This window comes from Bombina bombina, chromosome 1, assembly GCF_027579735.1.
Source record: "Bombina bombina isolate aBomBom1 chromosome 1, aBomBom1.pri, whole genome shotgun sequence".
In the NCBI taxonomy this organism is placed as follows: domain Eukaryota; kingdom Metazoa; phylum Chordata; class Amphibia; order Anura; family Bombinatoridae; genus Bombina; species Bombina bombina.
In genome coordinates, this window is record NC_069499.1 from 943,345,429 (window position 1) to 943,368,907 (window position 23,479).

The window sequence follows — 23,479 nt, forward strand, 5'->3', positions numbered from 1 at the left end:
ACCTCCCAAGAAGCAGCCTCTCTTTGCTCAACATGTGCCTTTCACAGAGAAGAACTTTCATGTAGCCTATCAGTCTGATCCTGACTTAACAGTACAGGCAATCCCTCTCTGAACAAGGGAAACGGCAAAGCCCCAGACGTACGTTTTGGCCTAGTGTGGGCCTCGTCAGTGAGGTGCAGCCATATCCCTCTAAGCACACTGAGCAATGGGTCCACGTCTGGCTTCCCGCATCACACTTAGGGAGACTTCTCTAAGAGTCATAATTTGCATAAATTAAAAGAGAGAAGACAGACATTTGCAGAACCATAATGTGTGTGATATATATGTGAAGCATGTATGTGTGTTAGTTTTCTGTAAATGCTGAGTTGACACATTTGAATGATTTTATTAGAAAACTATCATCCGGTAAAGCAGAGCTTTACTTTTAAGGGGTTTGGTAGTATAATACCCCCTGCAAGCTTAGAAAAGAATAAAAAGACATGTTTGGGGGTGTAAAAAGGGCTTTTTAAAATGGTATTCCACACTGTGTGATATTTTTAATACTTTGAATTATATCATATTTACTGTCCCTTTTAGGTGACCCTTTATAGTGACAAACATTTGTTGAACCCGGCTTTAGCAACAAAAATGAGTATTAGATATTTATTTTGATATTGCATACTGAATAATGCTCATGCAGTGTTTTCAAGTGGATTTGTTTGGAACGTTTTGTCTTGTCTTCTTCAAAAAGGAACTCATTACCCCTTACCAGGAAACTTTAATGGTGTCTTTGTGCATAATACCTTTACAGAACCCTATACATCGCCCCACTGTACCTCACTTTTCATACAGAGAAATATTTTTTGGTGCAATTTCTTCTAGATCCCCCTAATTCAACACAGGGGAACATGGTTTGGGAAACAGTCCGCTAGAGCACATCTAAAAACCTCTTCATTAGTATTTATATATTGAAAATGTGGGCCATTTTAAGTTAGAAGAAAATTTACTTTTTAAAAGTAAATTTAGTTGAAAGCTAAGAAGGCATTGCTACTGCCATGCATGCCCTTAATCTTTATAAGCATGAGATTAGCTAGGAACTTGCAGCCTTCAGTCAGATATGAGGGTTATGTATTGTGAGTAAATTGTATTAGTATTACTTCTAAAATGTTTTTAAAGGTACATACCACATATGTTCTTTCAAATCAAAATGACTCATCTTTTAAAAGTATACTTGTTAATGTGTCAGATGTTATGTTACTTATAAATAACTTTTTTATTTAGATGTTACTATTATTATTTAGATGTTCTATTAAAGATATTTGTCTTTTTTAGCAAATCGGTAAATCTAAGCTGTAGAGCAATAAAAGAAGGGATTTCATAATTGTTTTCGCATCGAACAACATTTTTTTAATAATTCCTTTTTCTGCTGATATGGCAACATGTCTTTACTTGTACTTTTCTCCATGTGTGACATCACTGCAAGTTCTTGGTTTAGAAAATGTGAATAGTGCCGATTTTGTAATCCATTAAAGAATTTGTTTAAATATAGCAAATGCCTTGAATATTCATACACACAATCTTCTTTGTGAAAATTGCGCTCAAACATTTTGTACTCTTTGTATTGACTTAAAACATAGCAAGCTCAGTTAAAAATGTTAGCGTTCCTATTCCACAAAGAAAAACATACATAACAAAAACAAAAAAAGCAAAATGCAGATTAAAAAGAGGGAGCCACAATAGTGCATTTCCTGTTAGTTTAACTAATATACACCACTAATCAGACTGGTGGTATAACAGCATTAAGCAATAAATGCAAATTATCAGCTTTCAATGATATATAAACATATGTGCTCAGCTATCCATCTTCCAAAAATATTACATTATGTGACGGTAAATATATTTATGATAGTAATGATTTCCTAATAAGTATTTAAAACTGTTTTCCATAAAACAGTGTTCCAGTGCCAAAGGATTATTTAGTTGATAGTGCAGTTTCAGAATATTGGGGAATAAGACAGCACCCCTGTCTCTGGAACGTTTGCTTTATTAGATCATTTTCAGACAGTGGACTTCACATAGTATATTAGACTTAGACATTAGTCCATGTATAAATGTTGTAGCTAGATATGTTTTAAAAGCAGCTATAACCCAGTGATACACAGCTTGAAAACCCTCATCAGTCTGATTTATTTTGTATCTAGTACCAAGTAAAGCTAGGTATACATTTTATATAGCAGTCCATTTTTTTTTTAAAGAGATACTAAACTCAATTTTTTTTCTTTCCTGATTCAGATAGAGCATGCAATTTTAAGCAACTTTCTAAATTACTCCTCTTATCCATTTTCTTCATTCTCTTGCTTTCTTTATTTGAAAAAGCAGAAATCTAAGCTAAGGAGCTGGCTTATTTTTGGTTCAGCACAAAGCTTGGATAAAGGTACCCACCAATCAGTGAGCGCTATCCAGGGTGCTGAACTCCTTAATCTTAATTCTAAATTTTAAATAAAGATAGCAAGAGAATGAAGAAAAATTGATAATAGGAGTAAATCAGAAAGTTGCTTAAAATGGCATGCTCTATCTGAATCCTGAAAGAAAAAAATTGGATTTAGTATCCCTTTAATGCAGCATTTCTTATTCACTATAAAGCAAATTCACACTTAAGAAAAGGAAGTCTCCAGCTGTGTAGAATTTAAGAATTTTTTTTTCTCCATACAGGGTCCACCAACATATAGCAATGTTTCGGGCACACATCCATGAATAAGGGGTAAGTGTGTACTTGAAATTTTGCTATATGTTGCTGGACCCTGTATGGAAATAAAGGTATTTTAAATTCTACACAGCTGGAGACTCGCACGGAAACTACTGCATTTTCAGCATAATAAATCAGCCCCTGTGAGTCATGTAGTGGACAGATGAGTACAGTCACCTGCTACCTATAGAGGCACAAGACCCATTTTCTGAAAGAGGATAGTCGCCTCTTTCATTCAAGGTTTTGAGTGTTGAATTCTATCTTTAGAGGTTAAGGTTACTTACTTTTGGAAATATTGTGCCCCATAAGTAAACACATGGGGTAAATGACTACAATTTTATTGCAATCACCACCTAATGAGAGGGGTATTTATACTCAAAAGTGGAAAGAGGGGTCTTTGCTCTTTGCAAAATGTTGTCTCATTCTTCTTTGGGTGGCTTATTGGGTGGGGTGTTCAGGCTCTAAAAGACTTAAAGGGACAGTAAAGGTTCATAATAATGTTATATAATTCTGCACACAGTGCAGAATTATATAACATTAATTAAGCGGTAACTTCAAAAATGTAGAAGTATTTTCAGTGAACGTTGGACTGCGCTCCAGGATCTACTGAGTGGGTCTTGAGAAAATTACATTTATTCCAACTCTTTCAAGACCCGTTCAGTAGATCCTGGAGCGAAGTCCAACGTTCACTGAAAATTCTGAAAATACTAATACATTTTTGAAGTTACCGCTTAAATAATGTTATATAATTCTGTACTGTGTGCAGAATTATATAACATTATTCTGATCCTTTACTGTCCCTTTAACAATTGTTTCCCTTGTGTCTAGTTGAGGCAACTGATCACAATTACCATGGTGATCACCTACTAGTTAGATGGGCATGTGAAAATTCATTAAAAACAAGGGGTCTCCCTCTTTCAAATTAGGGGTCTTATTCCATTTAGATTTAATCAGAGGAGCAGACAAAATGTATATCCCCCTTCCCTATCCCTAGAAAAACTCCATGGTGACCACTGGGGCAGGTGATAACCATTTCTATCTGACATTTGCAATAGGATTTCTTAGGGTTTCTTATTTCTCAGGCAGTCACTCTATTTGTACAATTATCTGCCTCTCATAGGGACAAATGAAGCCTCTCAGTCCCTGTAAGTGATGCGTGGGCTGCTCTCATACACTTCACTGTGTACAAGCAGCAAGGCCTACCTGGTAGACGAGCTTTATGATAACGTGTCATCGTACGTATTTTGTAGCTAATAAAGTTAGTTATTTATGAATCACAGTGGGTGTTTTTTCTCCAATATTTGCAACCAATTTTAAATGCAGTTTTGTTGCAGTAATAAAGAAATTAAAGCAAGATGACTTAAAGGGACAGTATACACCAATTTTCATATAACTACATGTAATAGATACTACTATAAAGAAGAATATGCACAGATACTGATCTAAACATCCACTATAAATCTTTTTTTTTTTTTTTTTTAATTTAAACTTACTTAGAAGCTCCCAGTTTAGCACTGTTGATGAGTTAGTCTGGGGCACCCACTGAAAGGTTAACAGAAAAGAGCAAACACTCCCTACCTCCCCTTTTCCCTGCATATGAAAAGACAGATAACATAAACAGGAGTCTGTAAACGTGTCTATACATCTGACACTGTTGGGTTTGGTTAGGAGTCTGAAAATCATCACAATGTTCTTAAAAAAATAAAATAAGCAAAACTATACATTTTTTATAAAAACACTACCAGATGGGCTATATAAATAGATCTACAAAACAAAGAAAAATCTAGTGTACAATGTCCCTTTTAAGTGATTATACTAAAGAGATCCATGTTTAGCAGGTACTAGTACTTTGCTGTACTATAAAAAATCTCAGCCATTGTGTCCTTTCCCCCCGTCTTGAGTTACTCAAGTTCATTACGACACGTAAAGCATTTAGTTTATTCACCATTTAGAATGTAGCATCCCGTGTGACCAAATTGCTAGGCATCTGGTTACTAATGGTTTATTTGTGTTCACCAGGAACATTACACTCTTCCCTGGGGAATCTGCCTTTCCAAAGCTCTGTGAGAAGAAATCTGTATCACCTCTTGCAATCCAAATGAAACCATAGCAAATATTTGTTTTCTTTCCCAATAAAATCTGTTGGACTTTGTTTAAAAAATTACATTTTAGCATGACTCTAATTTTTTTTTTTTTTCTAGGTAGTATATTTTTTTTTTCTAGGTAGTATATTTTTTTTTTCTAGGTAGTATATTTTTTTTTTCTAGGTAGTATATTTTTTTAGCGCTGAAAATATTTTAAACTGTGTAAGTTAATATTTGTTATAACTACAATAACGTGACAAATGGGCTTTAGCACTACTTTGTAAACGGTATAATTAATTTCTTAAATATGAGAAACATTCCTTCCTGATCATTTCTTAAAGGGATACTAAACACAAATATTTTCTTTTATGATTCAGGTAGAGCATGCAATTTTAAGAAACTTTCTAATTTACTCCAATTATCATTTTTCTTCGTTCTCTTGCTACTTTATTTGAAAAGCAAGAATGTAGGTTCAGAACCTGGGTTGCAGTTGCTGATTGGTGGCTATATAAAGCGGTGTAAGTAAATTAGAAAGTTGCTTAAAATTGCATCCTCTATCTGAATCATGAAATAAAAAAATTGGGTTTAGTATCCCTTTAATTTAAAGGGACAGTCAACACCAGAATTTTTGTGGTTTAAAATAAAAAAGATAATCCCTTTATTACCCATTCCCCAGTTTTGCATAATCAACACTGTTATAATAATATACTTTTTACCTCTGTAATTACCTTGTATCTAAGCTTCTGCTGACTGCCCCCTTATTTCAGTTCTTTTGACAGACTTGCATTTTGGCCAATCGGTGCTCACTCCTAGCGTTATTTCACGTGCATGAACTCAATGTTATCTATATGAAACACATGAACTAATGCCCTCTAATGGTCAAAATGCATTCAAATTAGAGGCAGTCTTCAAGGTCTAAGGAATTAGCATATGAACCTAGGTCTAGCTTTCAACTAAGAATACCAAGAGAACAAAGCAAAATTGGTGATAAAGGTAAATTGGGAAGCTATTTAAAATGACATGCTCTATTTAAATCATTAAAGTTTTGTTTGGACTTGACTGTCCCTTTTTAATTTACATTTTCACATTAAAAAAAGTTTGAGAAAAAGCAAAAGGGATTGGTACTATGAAAAACATTGTATATAGTGAGGTAAACGATCTAAGAACCTTTCACAAAAACTGCTAAAAGAGGAACTTTATGATGCACTGCTAACCATAGAAATAAGTAGTATTGTAATTTGCTCAAAATTGTAGATTGCTTAGTATAGAAAAATGTTAGGAAATTTGATGCTGATGATGAAAATTCTCCAAAAATTGTAATCTCTCATTTTAATTCTGTCACCTAAGGAAATTTATCAATTCCAATCTAAAGGTAAATATGAAACCAAAAGGACCCACTAATGTAGCAACCAAAAGAGCTAAAGATATGACTAAAATATTATACCCCCAATTTCTTGGTCTGTAACAGGATACCTTGATATCAGGTGGGAAAAAGTAGTATCATCTTTTTGGTTTGTAATATTCATAGTTTAAGGACACGGTTAATGCAAGCATCAGTGTTAATTGCATTTAGATACAAACAGAAAAGAGAAGCAATCTGCCTGGCCTGGAGTTAATTGTAGCCCAACTTTCCTGAAGTATATCAGTCTGATTGTGTCTAACAAGATCAGCCCAGCTCTGAAATACCAGGCAATTCTCCTCTAAACAAGGGAAATGGCAACCCCAATCATTTCGGCCTCCTTAATTGATTCAAGAACACCTTTACAAGAGGCTTGGGGGGGGTCTTTCTTTCCCCCACTCCCCAGTGAGAGATAAAAAATGTTTTTCAAATTTTTTCCCCCCTCTCTTTTAAAGATGAAAATAAAAAAAATTCAGGATATTGATGGTTAAATGTTTATTAAGGCAAGTAATCATATATTTTGGATGGGAGATATTGTGTGTTGAATGCTAGAAGATTCACTTTGCAATTCAAATAGAGCAGTCAAAATAATCAAATCAATTCATTTGAAAATTCTTATGTTTCACTGTCTCCTAAACAAATTTATTGTAGTTGATGAAACAACGTGTTCGGTTAGGATTTGTTCACAAAGAGTGAATGCAAAGTTAATCATAAAACTGCAGTGTGGAAGGATGAAGTACTTTTATATAAAGGCAACTAAAGTAAAAATGAAATCTCTCTCAAATTGTGCTCAGTCTTTTTTTTATATTCACACTTTCTGAGGCACCAGCTCCTGCTGAGCATGTTTACTGTGTGTGTGTGTGTATGTGTATATATATATATATACACAAAAGGTCACTTTTAACCAAGGATGGCACAGGCAGCTCATGATTAATGAGGGCAAGTGTTTGTGTGTAGTAGTAATCCTGATCTGTCCTTATCACTAAAAAGCCAGGCCTGTTGCTGCTCCTTGAGAATTGGCACGCATGGTAAATAGTTGCCAATCACAAATACCTGTTGGCAGGTACAAATCAGAATCTCTTATCTAAACCACATTTTAATACATCTACTATCACTTTTATTACAGGGTCATTAAGGTCATTTGTAATATATGTACATAACATTTAGAACTAAGCTCTGCCTTGCAAAAGATCTGCACACAAAATAAATGTTTTAAATGCATTAAAACGGTTAGCACAATTTGCTTTGTCTTTCATTCCAGGCACATAGCTTCTGTAGTTCCGTTAGTTATTTTGAGGGACAAGCAAATAAAATAAACAATGCGGGTATATTAGTTTGTTTTACTTTACATCATTTAAACATTTTATGTTGTTATTCTTGTCCTATGAATATAGAGCTTTTATAACTATAATAGTATCCTGCACATCCGCCATACTTGTATAGGACATATCTTCTTTTAATATAGATTTGTTTCTTGTTAACATTTAAGTACAGTATTTAAGGAAACTGATACTTCTGAAAGGAATTTAGCCAACAATTAAATTAATTTTAAATACAGTAGAAAATAATAATTAAATACACAATAGACATTCCAATAGCGCTTACTTTGAATAGGCAGTAGAATATTTTCTATTAAAGGGACATGAAACCCAACATTTTTCTTTCATGATTCAGATAGAGAATACCTTTTTAACCTCTTAAGGACATATGACGGAATTTTTCCGTCATAAAACAATTGAGCAAACTGAAAGCTGTGTCCTTAAAGGGTTAAACAACATTCCAGTTTACTTCTATTATCTAATTTGCTTCATTCTTAAGATATCCTTTGTTGAAGAAATAGCGATTAACACGAGTGAACCAATCACACTAGCCATCTAAATGCAGCCACCAATCAGCAGCTACTGAGCCTATTTAGAGATGCTTTTCAACAAAGGATGACAAGAGAATAAAGCAAATTAGAGAATAGAAATATATTAGAAAGCTGTTTAAAATTGCATACTCTTTCTAAATCATGAGATAATTTTTTTGGGGGGGGGGTTCCATCCATATCCATTTTAAATTTCAAAGTTAATCCAATTTTCTATTCCCCTGTATCATGTGACAGTTCATAATCAATCAAAAAATGCATATACGTATATAATGTGTGCTTTTGCACATGCTCTTCAAGCCTCATAGAGTGCATATAAAAAGAATATGCACATTGTGATAATGGTAGTATATTGGAAACTTTTCTTAAATTGCATGCTTCATTAAATTTTAATTTTGACTTTAGACATTTTATTTGTTTGGAAATGTGTGTACAGTAGACTAAAGCTATAATACAGAGGTATAGGAAACAGTATTGGTATTTAGTATGACTGTCATCAAAACTAAATTTTTCAAATCCTTATATAAATATATCAAAGCTTACCAAAATGAAACAAGGTTTTAATTTAAACTGCTAAGACATTTAATGGTATTCACAACATATGTAGCACATTACTCCCATTGCGAATGTCCATTCCTGCTTTCCTGTAGTAGTTGTGCCAAAACCTCTATTCTTTTTCAGCATGAAGTATCTTCTGATCTTCCAGTATATAACACTGGTGACCAGTAACAGATATCTGAAGGAGTTTCCTCATACACGTAAATGGGATCTACCAGCATTTATTATAGTTTGTGTTCCAATTGGATAGCAATTTCTGTTGAACTTAGTTTATTTTGCGCTAGATTTTCTTTCTGTAAGCTGGCAGATTTCCTATTGTGTACCTTTTTCCATTTGTTGCTGTAAGACGCACGTGTGAACGTAGATGTCTCTCTTTTGGTGTGTAACCAATGACTCATGCTGTCATCTTTCTTTCAAGAGCGTATTGTTAGTGTTCTTGTTTTTAGACCTTTTCTTTTATATTGAAAACATCATCTTGAAAATGCCAGTTTTTTTCAATAGCAACTTCTGCTTCCTGCAGAACCTTAAGCCTATACTGTCTTTCTAAGCAATCTGTTAAAAGTGGATAATGTTCTGGATCAAATTTGTTGGCGAATAAGTGTGGAGACTCCATTAACCACTTTAAATCTCCAAGTCCGTATACACAGATGTCACGAATGTAGTGACCTGCAAAGGCAACAATTAATATAGTTATAAATTATAGGAGGGCTTAGTAATAAGTCACAATACAGTACAGAGATGACTAGGAGCTTGTACCACCTAGTGAACAAGTAAAGATCAGTTTTAGCCTTTTTATAAAAAAAAAAGATATCATAATAAAAATACTAGTGTAAAAATGTTGTGAACATCAAAAGCAAATTTTTTTTTTTTTATAACACAAAAAAAGCAATGGCAACACCATTTTTTTCTGCCTGGCTGTGTTGTCATAAGTTTTGTTTTATGCTATACTAGTCCTGAAGCCCGTTCACACGGGCCATTTTTTGCAGGGTACAGCAGTCTTGCGCTCTCTCCCTGCCCCTCTCTTTTGCTCTCTCTCCCACCCTCTCTTTTGCGCGCTCTCTCTTCCCCCTCTTTTGCGCTCTCTCCCCCCCCCCCCTCTTTTGCACTCTCTCCCCCCCCCTCTTTTGCACTCTCTCTCTCCCCTCTCTTTTGAGCTCTCTCTCTCCCCCCTCTCTTTTGCGCTCTCTCTCCCCCTCTCTTTTGCGCTCTCTCTCTCTCTCTCTCTCCCCCCCTCTTTTGCGCTCTCTCTCTCTCTCCCCCCCCTCTTTTGCGCTCTCTCTCTCCCCCCCTCTTTTGCGCTCTCTCTCTCTCTCCCCCCCTCTTTTGCGCTCTCTCTCTCCCCCCTCTTTTGCGCTCTCTCTCTCCCCCCTCTTTTGCGCTCTCTCTCTCCCCCCCTCTTTTGCGCTCTCTCTCTTCCCCCCTCTTTTGCGCTCTCTCTCTCCCCCCTCTTTTGCGCTCTCTCTCTTCCCCCCTCTTTTTTGCGCTCTCTCTCTTCCCCCCTCTTTTGCGCTCTCTCTCTCCCCCCCTCTTTTGCGCTCTCTCTCTCCCCCCCTTTTTTGCGCTCTCTCTCCCCCCCTCTTTTGCGCTCTCTCTCCCCCCCTCTTTTGCGCTCTCTCTCTCCCCCCCTCTTTTGCGCTCTCTCTCTCCCCCCCTCTTTTGCGCTCTCTCTCTCCCCCCCCCTCTTTTGCGCTCTCTCTCTCCCCCCCTCTTTTGCGCACTCTCTCTCTCTCTCTCCCCCCCCTCTTTTGCGCTCTCTCTATCCCCCCTCTTTTGCGCTCTCTCTATCCCCCCCTCTTTTGCGCTCTCTCTATCCCCCCCCTCTTTTGCGCTCTCTCTATCCCCCCCCCTCTTTTGCGCTCTCTCTATCCCCCCCCCCTCTTTTGCGCTCTCTCTATCCCCCCCCCTCTTTTGCGCTCTCTCTATCCCCCCCCTCTTTTGCGCTCTCTCTATCCCCCCCTCTTTTGCGCTCTCTCTATCCCCCCCTCTTTTTCTTTCCTCTCTCTCTCTCTCTCTCTCTCTCTCTCTCTCTCTCTCTCTCTCTCTCTCTCTCTCTCTCTCTCTCTCTCTCTCTCTCTCTCTCTCTCTCTCTCTCTCTCTCTCTCTCTCTCTCTCTCTCTCTCTCTCTCTCTCTCTCTCTCTCTCTCTCTCTCCTCTCTCTTTTCTCTCTCTTTTCTCTCTCTTTTCTCTCTCTTTTCTCTCTCTTTTCTCTCCTCTCTCTTTTCTCTCTCTTTTCTCTCTCTTTTTTCTCTCTCTCTCTTTTCTCTCTCTCTCTCTTTTTTCTCTCTCTCTCTTTTTTCTCTCTCTCTCTTTTCTCTCTCTCTCTCTTTTCTCTCTCTCTCTCTTTTCTCTCTCTCTCTCTTTTCTCTCTCTCTCTTTTCTCTCTCTCTCTCTCTCTCTTTTCTCTCTCTCTCTCTTTTTTTTCTCTCTCTCTCTCTTTTCTCTCTCTCTCTCTTTTCTCTCTCTCTCTCTTTTCTCTCTCTCTCTCTTTTCTCTCTCTCTCTCTTTTCTCTCTCTCTCTTTTCTCTCTCTCTCTCTCTCTCTCTTTTCTCTCTCTCTCTCTCTTTTCTCTCTCTCTCTCTCTCTCTTTTCTCTCTCTCTCTCTCTCTCTCTCTCTCTCTCTCTCTCTCTTTCTCTCTCTCTTTCTCTTTCTCTCTCTCTCTCTTCTCTCTCTTTTCTCTCTCTCTCTCTTCTCTCTCTTTTCTCTTTTCTCTCTCTCTCTTCTCTCTCTCTCTCTCTCTCTCTCTCTCTCCTTTCTTATCTTTTCCCTACCCCCCTCTCTCCCCTGTATTGAGCTCTCACTGCACAGCCTTTCACGGGCCGTCTGGCCCCGCCCCTTCACGCTTGGCCACGCTCCTCACGGCGCTCGGCCCCGGCCACGCTCGGTCACGCACACTTCTGCTCGCACTGCAGAGCAGAGACTTAGGGACTCTCAAAGGCCAGGTGTGTTTGTCCTCGTGCTGTGCTGTCTACTGCGCATGACAGCTTCAGACAAACACACTTGGCCTTTTATTATATAGGATAATTACCATTGCATCCAGGGTGAGCCTTGCCTTCCTGATCCTTCCATTTAACAGCCCTGATGTTTCCTTCCCATTGAGCATCTGGTGTGGATCCAGGAGCATCTTGTGGGTAAAAGCAAAAGCCCAGTTGAAGACTTTGATTTATAAATTAGTATTACACACACACACATCTGTGTAAACTTGTGCCTGTCATTTACACATTTTACATGTTGGTAATTAAATAAAATAGTATGTTTTGTTTCTTTGCCATTATGATCAGCCCTACAAATAACATGTAAGTGAAGAATGACATAGCTTTAATTTGTCTCTAGCACACTCCTTCTGATTTGCTCATGGTTATTTGGGTATATTTCCCTTTCTATTCTTAAAGATGGTAGAAACCATTCCCAGAGGGTTTTATCTTCCTGCATATGCCAATTTCCTCTCCTTTTCCCATACAAACTATATCCCTTTTGGTTGCATCTCTATTTTATTTTTGTCCAAAAAAACAATGATTCTGACCCCTCTCAGTAAATTAACTTGCTACAGCAATTGGCAATGATCCATCCAACACCTCAAATTTATCAGAGCAGCTTGCTACCTGGCTTATGTTAGGAGACCCCTGACATGAGTATTCTCTGGGGTTACCCTCTGGGATCTGTTAACTGCTGCAATACTAGTTTCTAGCAGCCTTCTCACATGAGTGCACACTTTATAGTAGTAGAAAAGAAATATATTGTTTTTTTTAGTCTCCTGATTCATCACTAAGTATTTACTAAATTTCCCTGCCATACAAAACATTGTGTTAATGCTTTATATGCTGAACTTGGTGCAGAATAAAAATGTTTTCAATACATAATGTGGTGCTTTTGCATCAGAGGAATTTAAACAACCTTAAAGGCACAGTTTTTATCATGTAAATGAAAGAGCAGCAGTTAAACATGTTAATATTTTTAATGTGGAAAAATGATATATAACACACACATTTTTTTTCTTTAAATCATAAAAACTTTTTAAGGTTAAACAAAAAACAGAAGTGCATTAAGTACTACTGCTATAATCGTGCAAGAGACTTAACTCAGAGATTTGTATCTTTGATAATTCTTTACTCTTTCCAAAAATAGTTAATATCCAATAGCTAATCTTTTTCCAGAATTGAGAAACTTTTGGACACCCTCAGAGAGGCAATCTGGTGCCATTTGTCTATATTTAACACACATTTTCACAACCCCAATGTGGAATACACAGTTTGGGATCACATCATTTTTATGCATCAACCTAATTTGAGCATCTCTGAGAACCTTTACTAAACTATTCTTTATTTTGTGCAAAGTGTTTGCACCTTCTTTAAAGTGGTGGTAAATCTGAACATTTAAAAAGTACTATTATTTACCATGATTAAAAATGAACTGTAGTTTATCACTTATTTAAAGGAAAAAAAAAAAAGTGTGCTAAACTCATCCTGTCTGTGCCGTGGAAGCTTGCTAAAGTCATAACCTCCAGCCGCCCACGTCACAGCACTCTTCTTCAATTAGGTGACTTTTCCACCTCTAAACCAATCGCCGTGCTAGGATACAGAACACTGTCAGATGACACGCACAGCTAATGGTTTAGAGGTGGAAACGTCACCTCATTTAAGATTAACCATCACTTTATTTACTGTACTCCAACTATTAATTCACTGTCTAGGTAGTAATATTTTTTCTGCTTAAAGGGACAGTCAACACCAGAATTGTTTTTGTTTAAAAAGAAAGATAATCCCTTTTTCTCCAACATAGGTGTGTCCGGTCCACGGCGTCATCCTTACTTGTGGGATATTCTCTTCCCCAACAGGAAATGGCAAAGAGCCCAGCAAAGCTGGTCACATGATCCCTCCTAGGCTCCGCCTACCCCAGTCATTCTCTTTGCCGTTGTACAGGCAACATCTCCACGGAGATGGCTTAGAGTTTTTTAGTGTTTAACTGTAGTTTTTATTATTCAATCAAGAGTTTGTTATTTTGAAATAGTGCTGGTATGTACTATTTACTCAGAAACAGAAAAGAGATGAAGATTTCTGTTTGTATGAGGAAAATGATTTTAGCAACCGTCACTAAAATCCATGGCTGTTCCACACAGGACTGTTGAGAGCAATTAACTTCAGTTGGGGGAACAGTGAGCAGTCTCTTGCTGCTTGAGGTATGACACATTCTAACAAGACGATGTAATGCTGGAAGCTGTCATTTTCCCTATGGGATCCGGTAAGCCATGTTTATTAAGATCGTAAATAAGGGCTTCACAAGGGCTTATTAAGACTGTAGACTTGTTCTGGGCTAAATCGATTCATTATTAACACATATTTAGCCTTGAGGAATCATTTATTCTGGGTATTTTGATATAATAATATCGGCAGGCACTGTTTTAGACACCTTATTCTTTAGGGGCTTTCCCAAATCATAGGCAGAGCCTCATTTTCGCGCCGGTGTTGCGCACTTGTTTTTGAGAGGCATGACATGCAGTCGCATGTGAGAGGAGCTCTGATACTTAGAAAAGACTTTCTGAAGGCGTTATTTGGTATCGTATTCCCCTTTGGGCTTGGTTGGGTCTCAGCAAAGCAGATACCAGGGACTGTAAAGGGGTTAAGGGTAAAAACGGCTCCGGTTCCGTTATTTTAAGGGTTAAAGCTTCCAAATTTGGTGTGCAATACTTTTAAGGCTTTAAGACACTGTGGTGAAAATTTGGTGAATTTTGAACAATTCCTTCATGTTTTTTCGCAATTGCAGTAATAAAGTGTGTTCAGTTTAAAATTTAAAGTGACAGTAACGGTTTTATTTTAAAACGTTTTTTGTACTTTGTTATCAAGTTTATGCCTGTTTAACATGTCTGAACTACCAGATAGACTGTGTTCTGAATGTGGGGAAGCCAGAATTCCTATTCATTTAAATAAATGTGATTTATGTGACAATGACAATGATGCCCAAGATGATTCCTCAAGTGAGGGGAGTAAGCATGGTACTGCATCATTCCCTCCTTCGTCTACACGAGTCTTGCCCACTCAGGAGGCCCCTAGTACATCTAGCGCGCCAATACTCCTTACTATGCAACAATTAACGGCTGTAATGGATAATTCTGTCAAAAACATTTTAGCCAAAATGAACACTTATCAGCGTAAGCGCGACTGCTCTGTTTTAGATACTGAAGAGCATGACGACGCTGATAATAATGGTTCTGAAGGGCCCCTAACCCAGTCTGATGGGGCCAGGGAGGTTTTGTCTGAGGGAGAAATTACTGATTCAGGGAACATTTCTAAACAAGCTGAACCTGATGTGATTACGTTTAAATTTAAGTTGGAACATCTCCGCATTCTGCTTAAGGAGGTATTATCCACTCTGGATGATTGTGACAAGTTGGTCATCCCAGAGAAACTATGTAAAATGGACAAGTTCCTAGAGGTCCCGGGGCTCCCAGAAGCTTTTCCTATACCCAAGCGGGTGGCGGACATTGTTAATAAAGAATGGGAAAGGCCCGGTATTCCTTTCGTCCCTCCCCCCATATTTAAAAAATTGTTTCCTATGGTCGACCCCAGAAAGGACTTATGGCAGACAGTCCCCAAGGTCGAGGGAGCGGTTTCCACTTTAAACAAACGCACCACTATACCCATAGAGGATAGTTGTGCTTTCAAAGATCCTATGGATAAAAAATTAGAAGGTTTACTTAAAAAGATGTTTGTTCAGCAGGGTTACCTTCTACAACCAATTTCATGCATTGTCCCTGTAGCTACAGCCGCATGTTTCTGGTTCGATGAGCTGATAAGGGCGGTCGATAGTGATTCTCCTCCTTATGAGGAGATTATGGACAGAATCAATGCTCTCAAATTGGCTAATTCTTTCACCCTAGACGCCACTTTGCAATTGGCTAGGTTAGCGGCTAAGAATTCTGGGTTTGCTATTGTGGCGCGCAGAGCGCTTTGGTTGAAATCTTGGTCAGCTGATGCGTCTTCCAAGAACAAGCTACTTAACATTCCTTTCAAGGGGAAAACGCTGTTTGGCCCTGACTTGAAAGAGATTATCTCTGATATCACTGGGGGTAAGGGCCACGCCATTCCTCATGATCGGCTTTTCAAGGCAAAAAATAAACCTAATTTCTTCTGTTATGTGTGATCAGTCCACGGGTCATCATTACTTCTGGGATATAACTCCTCCCCAACAGGAAATGCAAGAGGATTCACCCAGCAGAGCTGACATAGCTCCTCCCCTCTACGTCAGTCCCAGTCATTCTCTTGCACCCAACGACTAGATAGGATGTGTGAGAGGACTATGGTGATTATACTTAGTTTTTATGACTTCAATCAAAAGTTTGTTATTTTACAATAGCACCGGAGCGTGTTATTACTTCTCTGGCAGAGTTTGAAGAAGAATCTACCAGAGTTTTTTACTATGATTTTAACCGGAGTAGTTAAGATCATATTGCTGTTCTCGGCCATCTGAGGGAGGTAAAAGCTTCAGATCAGGGGACAGCGGGCAGATGAATCTGCATTGAGGTATGTAGCAGTTTTTATTTTCTGAATGGAATTGATGAAAAAATCCTGCCATACCGTTATAATGACATGTATGTATACACTTCAGTATTCTGGGGATGGTATTTCACCGGAACTACTCTGTTAAAGGTCACTAATCCTTTTAATAAGTATTTATCATGTTAAACGTTTTTGCTGGAATGTAGAATCGTTTACATTGCTGAGGTACTGAGTGAATAAATATTTGGGCATTATTTTCCACTTGGCAGTTGTTTGCTTTAATTGTGACAGTTTCGTTTCTCTTCACTGCTGTGTATGAGAGGGAGGGGCCGTTTTTGGCGCTCTTTGCTACGCATCAAAAATTTCCAGTCAGCTACTCTTATATTTCCTGCATGATCCGGTTCATCTCTGACAGATCTCAGGGGTCTTCAAACTTCTTTGGAGGGAGGTATATTCTCTCAGCAGAGCTGTGAGAATTTTATATTGACTGTGAATAAAAACGTTGCTCTGTAATTTGTATGTCAAATTTAATTATTGTTATTTTACTAATGAGAACAAACCTTTGCTAAAAGTTGTGTTGTTTTAAAGTTTGATGCTATAACTGTTTTTCAGTTCATTATCTCAACTGTCATTTAATCGTTTAGTACCTCTTTGAGGCACAGTACGTTTTTGCTAAAAAAGATTATAACCAGGTTGCAAGTTATTGCTAGTGTGTTAAACATGTCTGACTCAGAGGAAGATATCTGTGTCATTTGTTCCAATGCCAAGGTGGAGCCCAATAGAAATTTATGTACTAACTGTATTGATGCTACTTTAAATAAAAGTCAATCTGTACAATGTGAACAAATTTCACCAAACTGCGAGGGGAGAGTTATGCCGACTAACTCGCCTCACGCGGCAGTACCTGCATCTCCCGCCCGGGAGGTGCGTGATATTATGGCGCCTAGTACATCTGGGCGGCCATTACAGATAACATTACATGATATGGCTACTGTTATGACTGAAGTTTTGTCTAAATTACCAGAACTAAGAGGCAAGCGTGATCACTCTGGGGTGAGAACAGAGTGCGCTGACAATACTAGGGCCATGTCCGATACTGCGTCACAGCTTGCAGAGCATGAGGACGGAGAGCTTCATTCTGTGGGTGACGGTTCTGATCCAAACAGATTGGATTCAGATATTTCAAATTTTAAATTTAAATTGGAGAACCTCCGTGTATTACTAGGGGAGGTCTTAGCAGCTCTCAATGATTGTAACACCGTTGCAATTCCAGAGAAACTGTGTAGGTTGGATAAATACTTTGCGGTACCGGCGAGTACTGACGTTTTTCCTATACCTAAGAGATTAACTGAAATTGTTACTAAGGAGTGGGATAGACCCGGTGTGCCGTTCTCACCCCCTCCAATATTTAGAAAGATGTTTCCAATAGACGCCACCACTCGGGACTTATGGCAAACGGTCCCTAAGGTGGAGGGAGCAGTTTCTACTTTAGCTAAGCGTACCACTATCCCGGTGGAGGATAGCTGTGCTTTTTCAGATCCAATGGATAAAAAATTAGAGGGTTACCTTAAGAAAATGTTTGTTCAACAAGGTTTTATATTGCAACCCCTTGCATGTATCGCGCCGATTACGGCTGCGGCAGCATTTTGGATTGAGTCTCTGGAAGAGAACCTTAGTTCATCTACGCTAGACGACATTATGGACAGGCTTAGAGTCCTTAAACTAGCTAATTCATTCATTTCGGAGGCCGTAGTACATTTAACCAAACTTACGGCTAAGAACTCAGGATTCGCCATACAGGCACGTAGGGCACTGTGGCTAAAATCCTGGTCAGCTGATGTTACTTCTAAGTCCAAATTACTTAATATACCTTTCAAGGGGCAGTCTTTATTTGGGCCCGGTTTGAAAGAAATTATCGCTGACATTACAGGAGGTAAGGGCCACGCCCTACCTCAAGACAAAGCCAAAGCTAAGGCTAGACAGTCTAATTTTCGTCCCTTTCGGAATTTCAAAACAGGAGCAGCATCAACCTCCACTGCACCAAAACAGGAAGGAGCTGTTGCTCGTTACAGGCAAGGCTGGAAACCTAACCAGTCCTGGAACAAGGGCAAACAGGCCAGGAAACCTGCTGCTGCCCCAAAGACAGCATGAACCGAGAGCCCCCGATCCGGGACCGGATCTAGTGGGGGGCAGACTTTCTCTCTTCGCCCAGGCCTGGGCAAGAGATGTTCAGGATCCCTGGGCGCTAGAGATCATATCTCAGGGATACCTTCTAGACTTCAAATTATCTCCCCCAAGAGGGAGATTTCATCTGTCAAGGTTGTCAACAAACCAGATAAAGTAAGAAGCGTTTCTACGCTGTGTACAAGATCTGTTATTAATGGGAGTGATCCATCCGGTTCCGCGGTCGGAACAAGGACAAGGGTTCTACTCAAACCTGTTTGTGGTTCCCAAAAAAGAGGGAACTTTCAGGCCAATCTTAGATTTAAAGATTCTAAACAAATTCCTAAGAGTTCCATCGTTCAAAATGGAAACTATTCGGACAATCTTACCCATGATCCAAAAGGGTCAGTACATGACCACAGTGGATTTAAAAGATGCTTACCTTCACATACCGATTCACAAAGATCATCACCGGTATCTACGGTTTGCCTTCCTAGACAGGCACTACCAGTTTGTAGCTCTTCCATTCGGATTGGCTACGGCCCCAAGAATCTTCACAAAGGTTCTGGGTGCCCTTCTGGCGGTACTAAGACCGCGAGGGATTTCGGTAGCTCCGTACCTAGACGACATTCTAATACAAGCTTCAAGCTTTCAAACTGCCAAGTCTCATACAGAGTTAGTTCTGGCATTTCTAAGGTCGCATGGATGGAAAGTGAACGAAAAGAAGAGTTCTCTTTTTCCTCTCACAAGAGTTCCATTCTTGGGGACTCTTATAGATTCTGTAGAAATGAAGATTTACCTGACAGAAGACAGGTTAACAAAACTTCAAGATGCATGCCGTGTCCTTCATTCCATTCAACACCCGTCAGTAGCTCAATGCATGGAGGTGATCGGCTTAATGGTAGCGGCAATGGACATAGTACCTTTTGCACGCCTACACCTCAGACCGCTGCAATTGTGCATGCTAAGTCAGTGGAATGGGGATTACTCAGATTTGTCCCCTACTCTGAATCTGAATCAAGAGACCAGAAATTCTCTTCTATGGTGGCTTTATCGGCCACACCTGTCCAGGGGGATGCCATTCAGCAGGCCAGACTGGACAATCGTAACAACAGACGCCAGCCTACTAGGTTGGGGCGCTGTCTGGAATTCTCTGAAGGCTCAGGGATTATGGAATCAGGAGGAGAGTCTCCTTCCAATAAACATTCTGGAATTGAGAGCAGTTCTCAATGCCCTTCTGGCTTGGCCCCAATTAACAACTCGGGGGTTCATCAGGTTTCAGTCGGACAATATCACGACTGTAGCTTACATCAACCATCAGGGAGGGACAAGAAGCTCCCTAGCAATGATGGAAGTATCAAAGATAATTCGCTGGGCAGAGTCTCACTCTTGCCACCTGTCAGCAATCCACATCCCGGGAGTGGAGAACTGGGAGGCGGATTTCTTGAGTCGCCAGACTTTTCATCCGGGAGAGTGGGAACTTCATCCGGAGGTCTTTGCCCAAATACTTCGACGTTGGGGCAAACCAGAGATAGATCTCATGGCGTCTCGCCAGAACGCCAAACTTCCTCACTACGGGTCCAGATCCAGGGATCCGGGAGCGGTTCTGATAGATGCTTTGACAGCACCTTGGAACTTCGGGATGGCTTATGTGTTTCCACCCTTCCCGCTGCTTCCTCGATTGATTGCCAAAATCAAACAGGAGAGAGCATCTGTGATTCTAATAGCGCCTGCATGGCCACGCAGGACTTGGTATGCAGATCTAGTGGACATGTCATCCTGTCCGCCTTGGTCTCTACCTCTAAGACAGGACCTTCTGATACAGGGTCCATTCAAACATCAAAATCTAACTTCTCTGAAACTGACTGCTTGGAAATTGAACGCTTGATTTTATCAAAACGTGGTTTTTCTGAGTCGGTTATTGATACCCTGATACAGGCTAGGAAGCCTGTTACCAGAAAGATTTACCATAAAATATGGCGCAAATACCTATACTGGTGTGAATCCAAACGTTACTCCTGGAGTAAGGTTAGGATCCCTAGGATATTGTCCTTTCTACAAGAAGGTTTAGAAAAGGGTTTATCAGCCAGTTCATTAAAGGGACAGATTTCAGCTCTGTCCATCTTGTTACACAGACGTCTGTCAGAAAATCCAGACGTCCAGGCCTTTTGTCAGGCTTTAGCTAGGATCAAGCCTGTGTTTAAAGCCGTTGCTCCGCCATGGAGTTTAAACTTAGTTCTTAACGTTTTACAGGGTGTTCCGTTTGAACCCCTTCATTCCATTGATATAAAATTGTTATCTTGGAAAGTTCTGTTTTTAATGGCTATTTCCTCGGCTCGAAGAGTCTCTGAGTTATCAGCATTACATTGTGATTCTCCTTATCTGATTTTTCACTCAGACAAGGTAGTTCTGCGTACTAAACCTGGGTTCTTACCTAAGGTAGTCACTAACAGGAATATCAATCAAGAGATTGTTGTTCCATCCTTGTGTCCAAATCCTTCTTCAAAGAAGGAACGTCTTCTACACAATCTGGATGTAGTTCGTGCCCTCAAGTTCTACTTGCAGGCAACTAAAGATTTTCGCCAAACTTCTTCCCTGTTTGTCGTTTATTCTGGACAGAGGAGAGGTCAAAAAGCTTCTGCTACCTCTCTCTCTTTTTGGCTTCGTAGCATAATACGTTTAGCCTATGAGACTGCTGGACAGCAGCCTCCTGAAAGAATTACAGCTCACTCCACTAGAGCTGTGGCTTCCACTTGGGCCTTTAAGAATGAGGCCTCTGTTGAACAGATTTGCAAGGCTGCAACTTGGTCTTCGCTTCATACTTTTTCCAAATTTTACAAATTTGACACTTTTGCTTCTTCGGAGGCTATTTTTGGGAGAAAGGTTCTTCAGGCAGTGGTTCCTTCTGTATAATGAGCCTGCCTATCCCTCCCGTCATCCGTGTACTTTTGCTTTGGTATTGGTATCCCAGAAGTAATGATGACCCGTGGACTGATCACACATAACAGAAGAAAACATAATTTATGCTTACCTGATAAATTCCTTTCTTCTGTTGTGTGATCAGTCCACGGCCCGCCCTGTTTTTAAGGCAGGTAAATATCTTTTAAATTATACTCCAGTCACCACTTCACCCTTGGTTACTCCTTTCTCGTTGATTCTTGGTCGAATGACTGGGACTGACGTAGAGGGGAGGAGCTATGTCAGCTCTGCTGGGTGAATCCTCTTGCATTTCCTGTTGGGGAGGAGTTATATCCCAGAAGTAATGATGACCCGTGGACTGATCACACAACAGAAGAAAGGAATTTATCAGGTAAGCATAAATTATGTTTTTCGTCCCTTTCGTAGAAACGGACCAGCCCAAAGTGCTACGTCCTCTAAGCAAGAGGGTCATACTTCTCAAGCCAAGCCAGCTTGGAGACCAATGCAAGGCTGGAACAAGGGAAAGCAGGCCAAGAAACCTGCCACTGCTACCAAGACAGCATGAAATGTTGGCCCCCGATCCGGGACCGGATCTGGTGGGGGGCAGACTCTCTCTCTTCGCTCAGGCTTGGGCAAGAGATGTTCTGGATCCTTGGGCGCTAGAAATAGTCTCCCAAGGTTATCTTCTGGAATTCAAGGGGCTTCCCCCAAGGGGGAGGTTCCACAGGTCTCAGTTGTCTTCAGACCATATAAAAAGACAGGCATTCTTACATTGTGTAGAAGACCTGTTAAAAATGGGAGTGATTCATCCTGTTCCATTAAGAGAACAAGGGATGGGGTTCTACTCCAATCTGTTCATAGTTCCCAAAAAAGAGGGAACGTTCAGACCAATCTTAGATCTCAAGATCTTAAACAAGTTTCTCAAGGTTCCATCGTTCAAGATGGAAACCATTCGAACTATTCTTCCTTCCATCCAGGAAGGTCAATTCATGACCACAGTGGATTTAAAGGATGCGTATCTACATATTCCTATCCACAAGGAACATCATCGGTTCCTAAGGTTCGCATTCCTGGACAAGCATTACCAGTTCGTGGCGCTTCCTTTCGGATTAGCCACTGCTCCAAGGATTTTCACAAAGGTACTAGGGTCCCTTCTAGCTGTGCTAAGACCAAGGGGCATTGCTGTAGTACCTTACTTGGACGACATTCTGATTCAAGCGTCGTCCCTTCCTCAAGCAAAGGCTCACATGGACATTGTCCTGGCCTTTCTCAGATCTCACGGATGGAAAGTGAACGTGGAAAAGAGTTCTCTATCTCCGTCAACAAGGGTTCCCTTCTTGGGAACAATAATAGACTCCTTAGAAATGAGGATTTTTCTGACAGAGGCCAGAAAAACAAAACTTCTAGACTCTTGTCGGATACTTCATTCCGTTCCTCTTCCTTCCATAGCGCAGTGCATGGAAGTGATCGGTTTGATGGTAGCGGCAATGGACATAGTTCCTTTTGCGCGCATTCATCTAAGACCATTACAACTGTGCATGCTCAGTCAGTGGAATGGGGACTATACAGACTTGTCTCCGAAGATACAAGTAAATCAGAGGACCAGAGACTCACTCCGTTGGTGGCTGTCCCTGGACAACCTGTCACAAGGGATGACATTCCGCAGACCAGAGTGGGTCATTGTCACGACCGACGCCAGTCTGATGGGCTGGGGCGCGGTCTGGGGATCCCTGAAAGCTCAGGGTCTTTGGTCTCGGGAAGAATCTCTTCTACCGATAAATATTCTGGAACTGAGAGCGATATTCAATGCTCTCAAGGCTTGGCCTCAGCTAGCGAGGGCCAAGTTCATACGGTTTCAATCAGACAACATGACAACTGTTGCGTACATCAACCATCAGGGGGGAACAAGGAGTTCCCTAGCGATGGAAGAAGTGACCAAAATCATTCTATGGGCGGAGTCTCACTCCTGCCACCTGTCTGCTATCCACATCCCAGGAGTGGAAAATTGGGAAGCGGATTTTCTGAGTCGTCAGACATTGCATCCGGGGGAGTGGGAACTCCATCCGGAAATCTTTGCCCAAGTCACTCAGCTGTGGGGCATTCCAGACATGGATCTGACGGCCTCTCGTCAGAACTTCAAAGTTCCTTGCTACGGGTCCAGATCCAGGGATCCCAAGGCGGCTCTAGTGGATGCACTAGTAGCACCTTGGACCTTCAAACTAGCTTATGTGTTCCCGCCGTTTCCTCTCATCCCCAGGCTGGTAGCCAGGATC

General features: G+C 40.2%; 1 protein-coding gene across 1 annotated transcript in view; it reads right to left on the reverse strand.

The window, feature by feature from the left end:
• Positions 1–9,045: 9,045 nt before the first annotated feature.
• LOC128649812 (beta-1,3-galactosyl-O-glycosyl-glycoprotein beta-1,6-N-acetylglucosaminyltransferase 7-like) overlaps positions 9,046–23,479 on the reverse strand; it is a 42,356-nt gene continuing 27,922 nt past the window's right edge. The window contains exons 2-3 of the mRNA XM_053703324.1: positions 11,660–11,755; positions 9,046–9,299 (exon numbers count right to left, since the gene is read on the reverse strand). Of these exons, the coding sequence (XP_053559299.1) occupies positions 9,076–9,299; positions 11,660–11,755 (320 nt within the window). The 3' untranslated portion in view covers positions 9,046–9,075. The remainder of the gene's footprint in view (positions 9,300–11,659; positions 11,756–23,479) is intronic.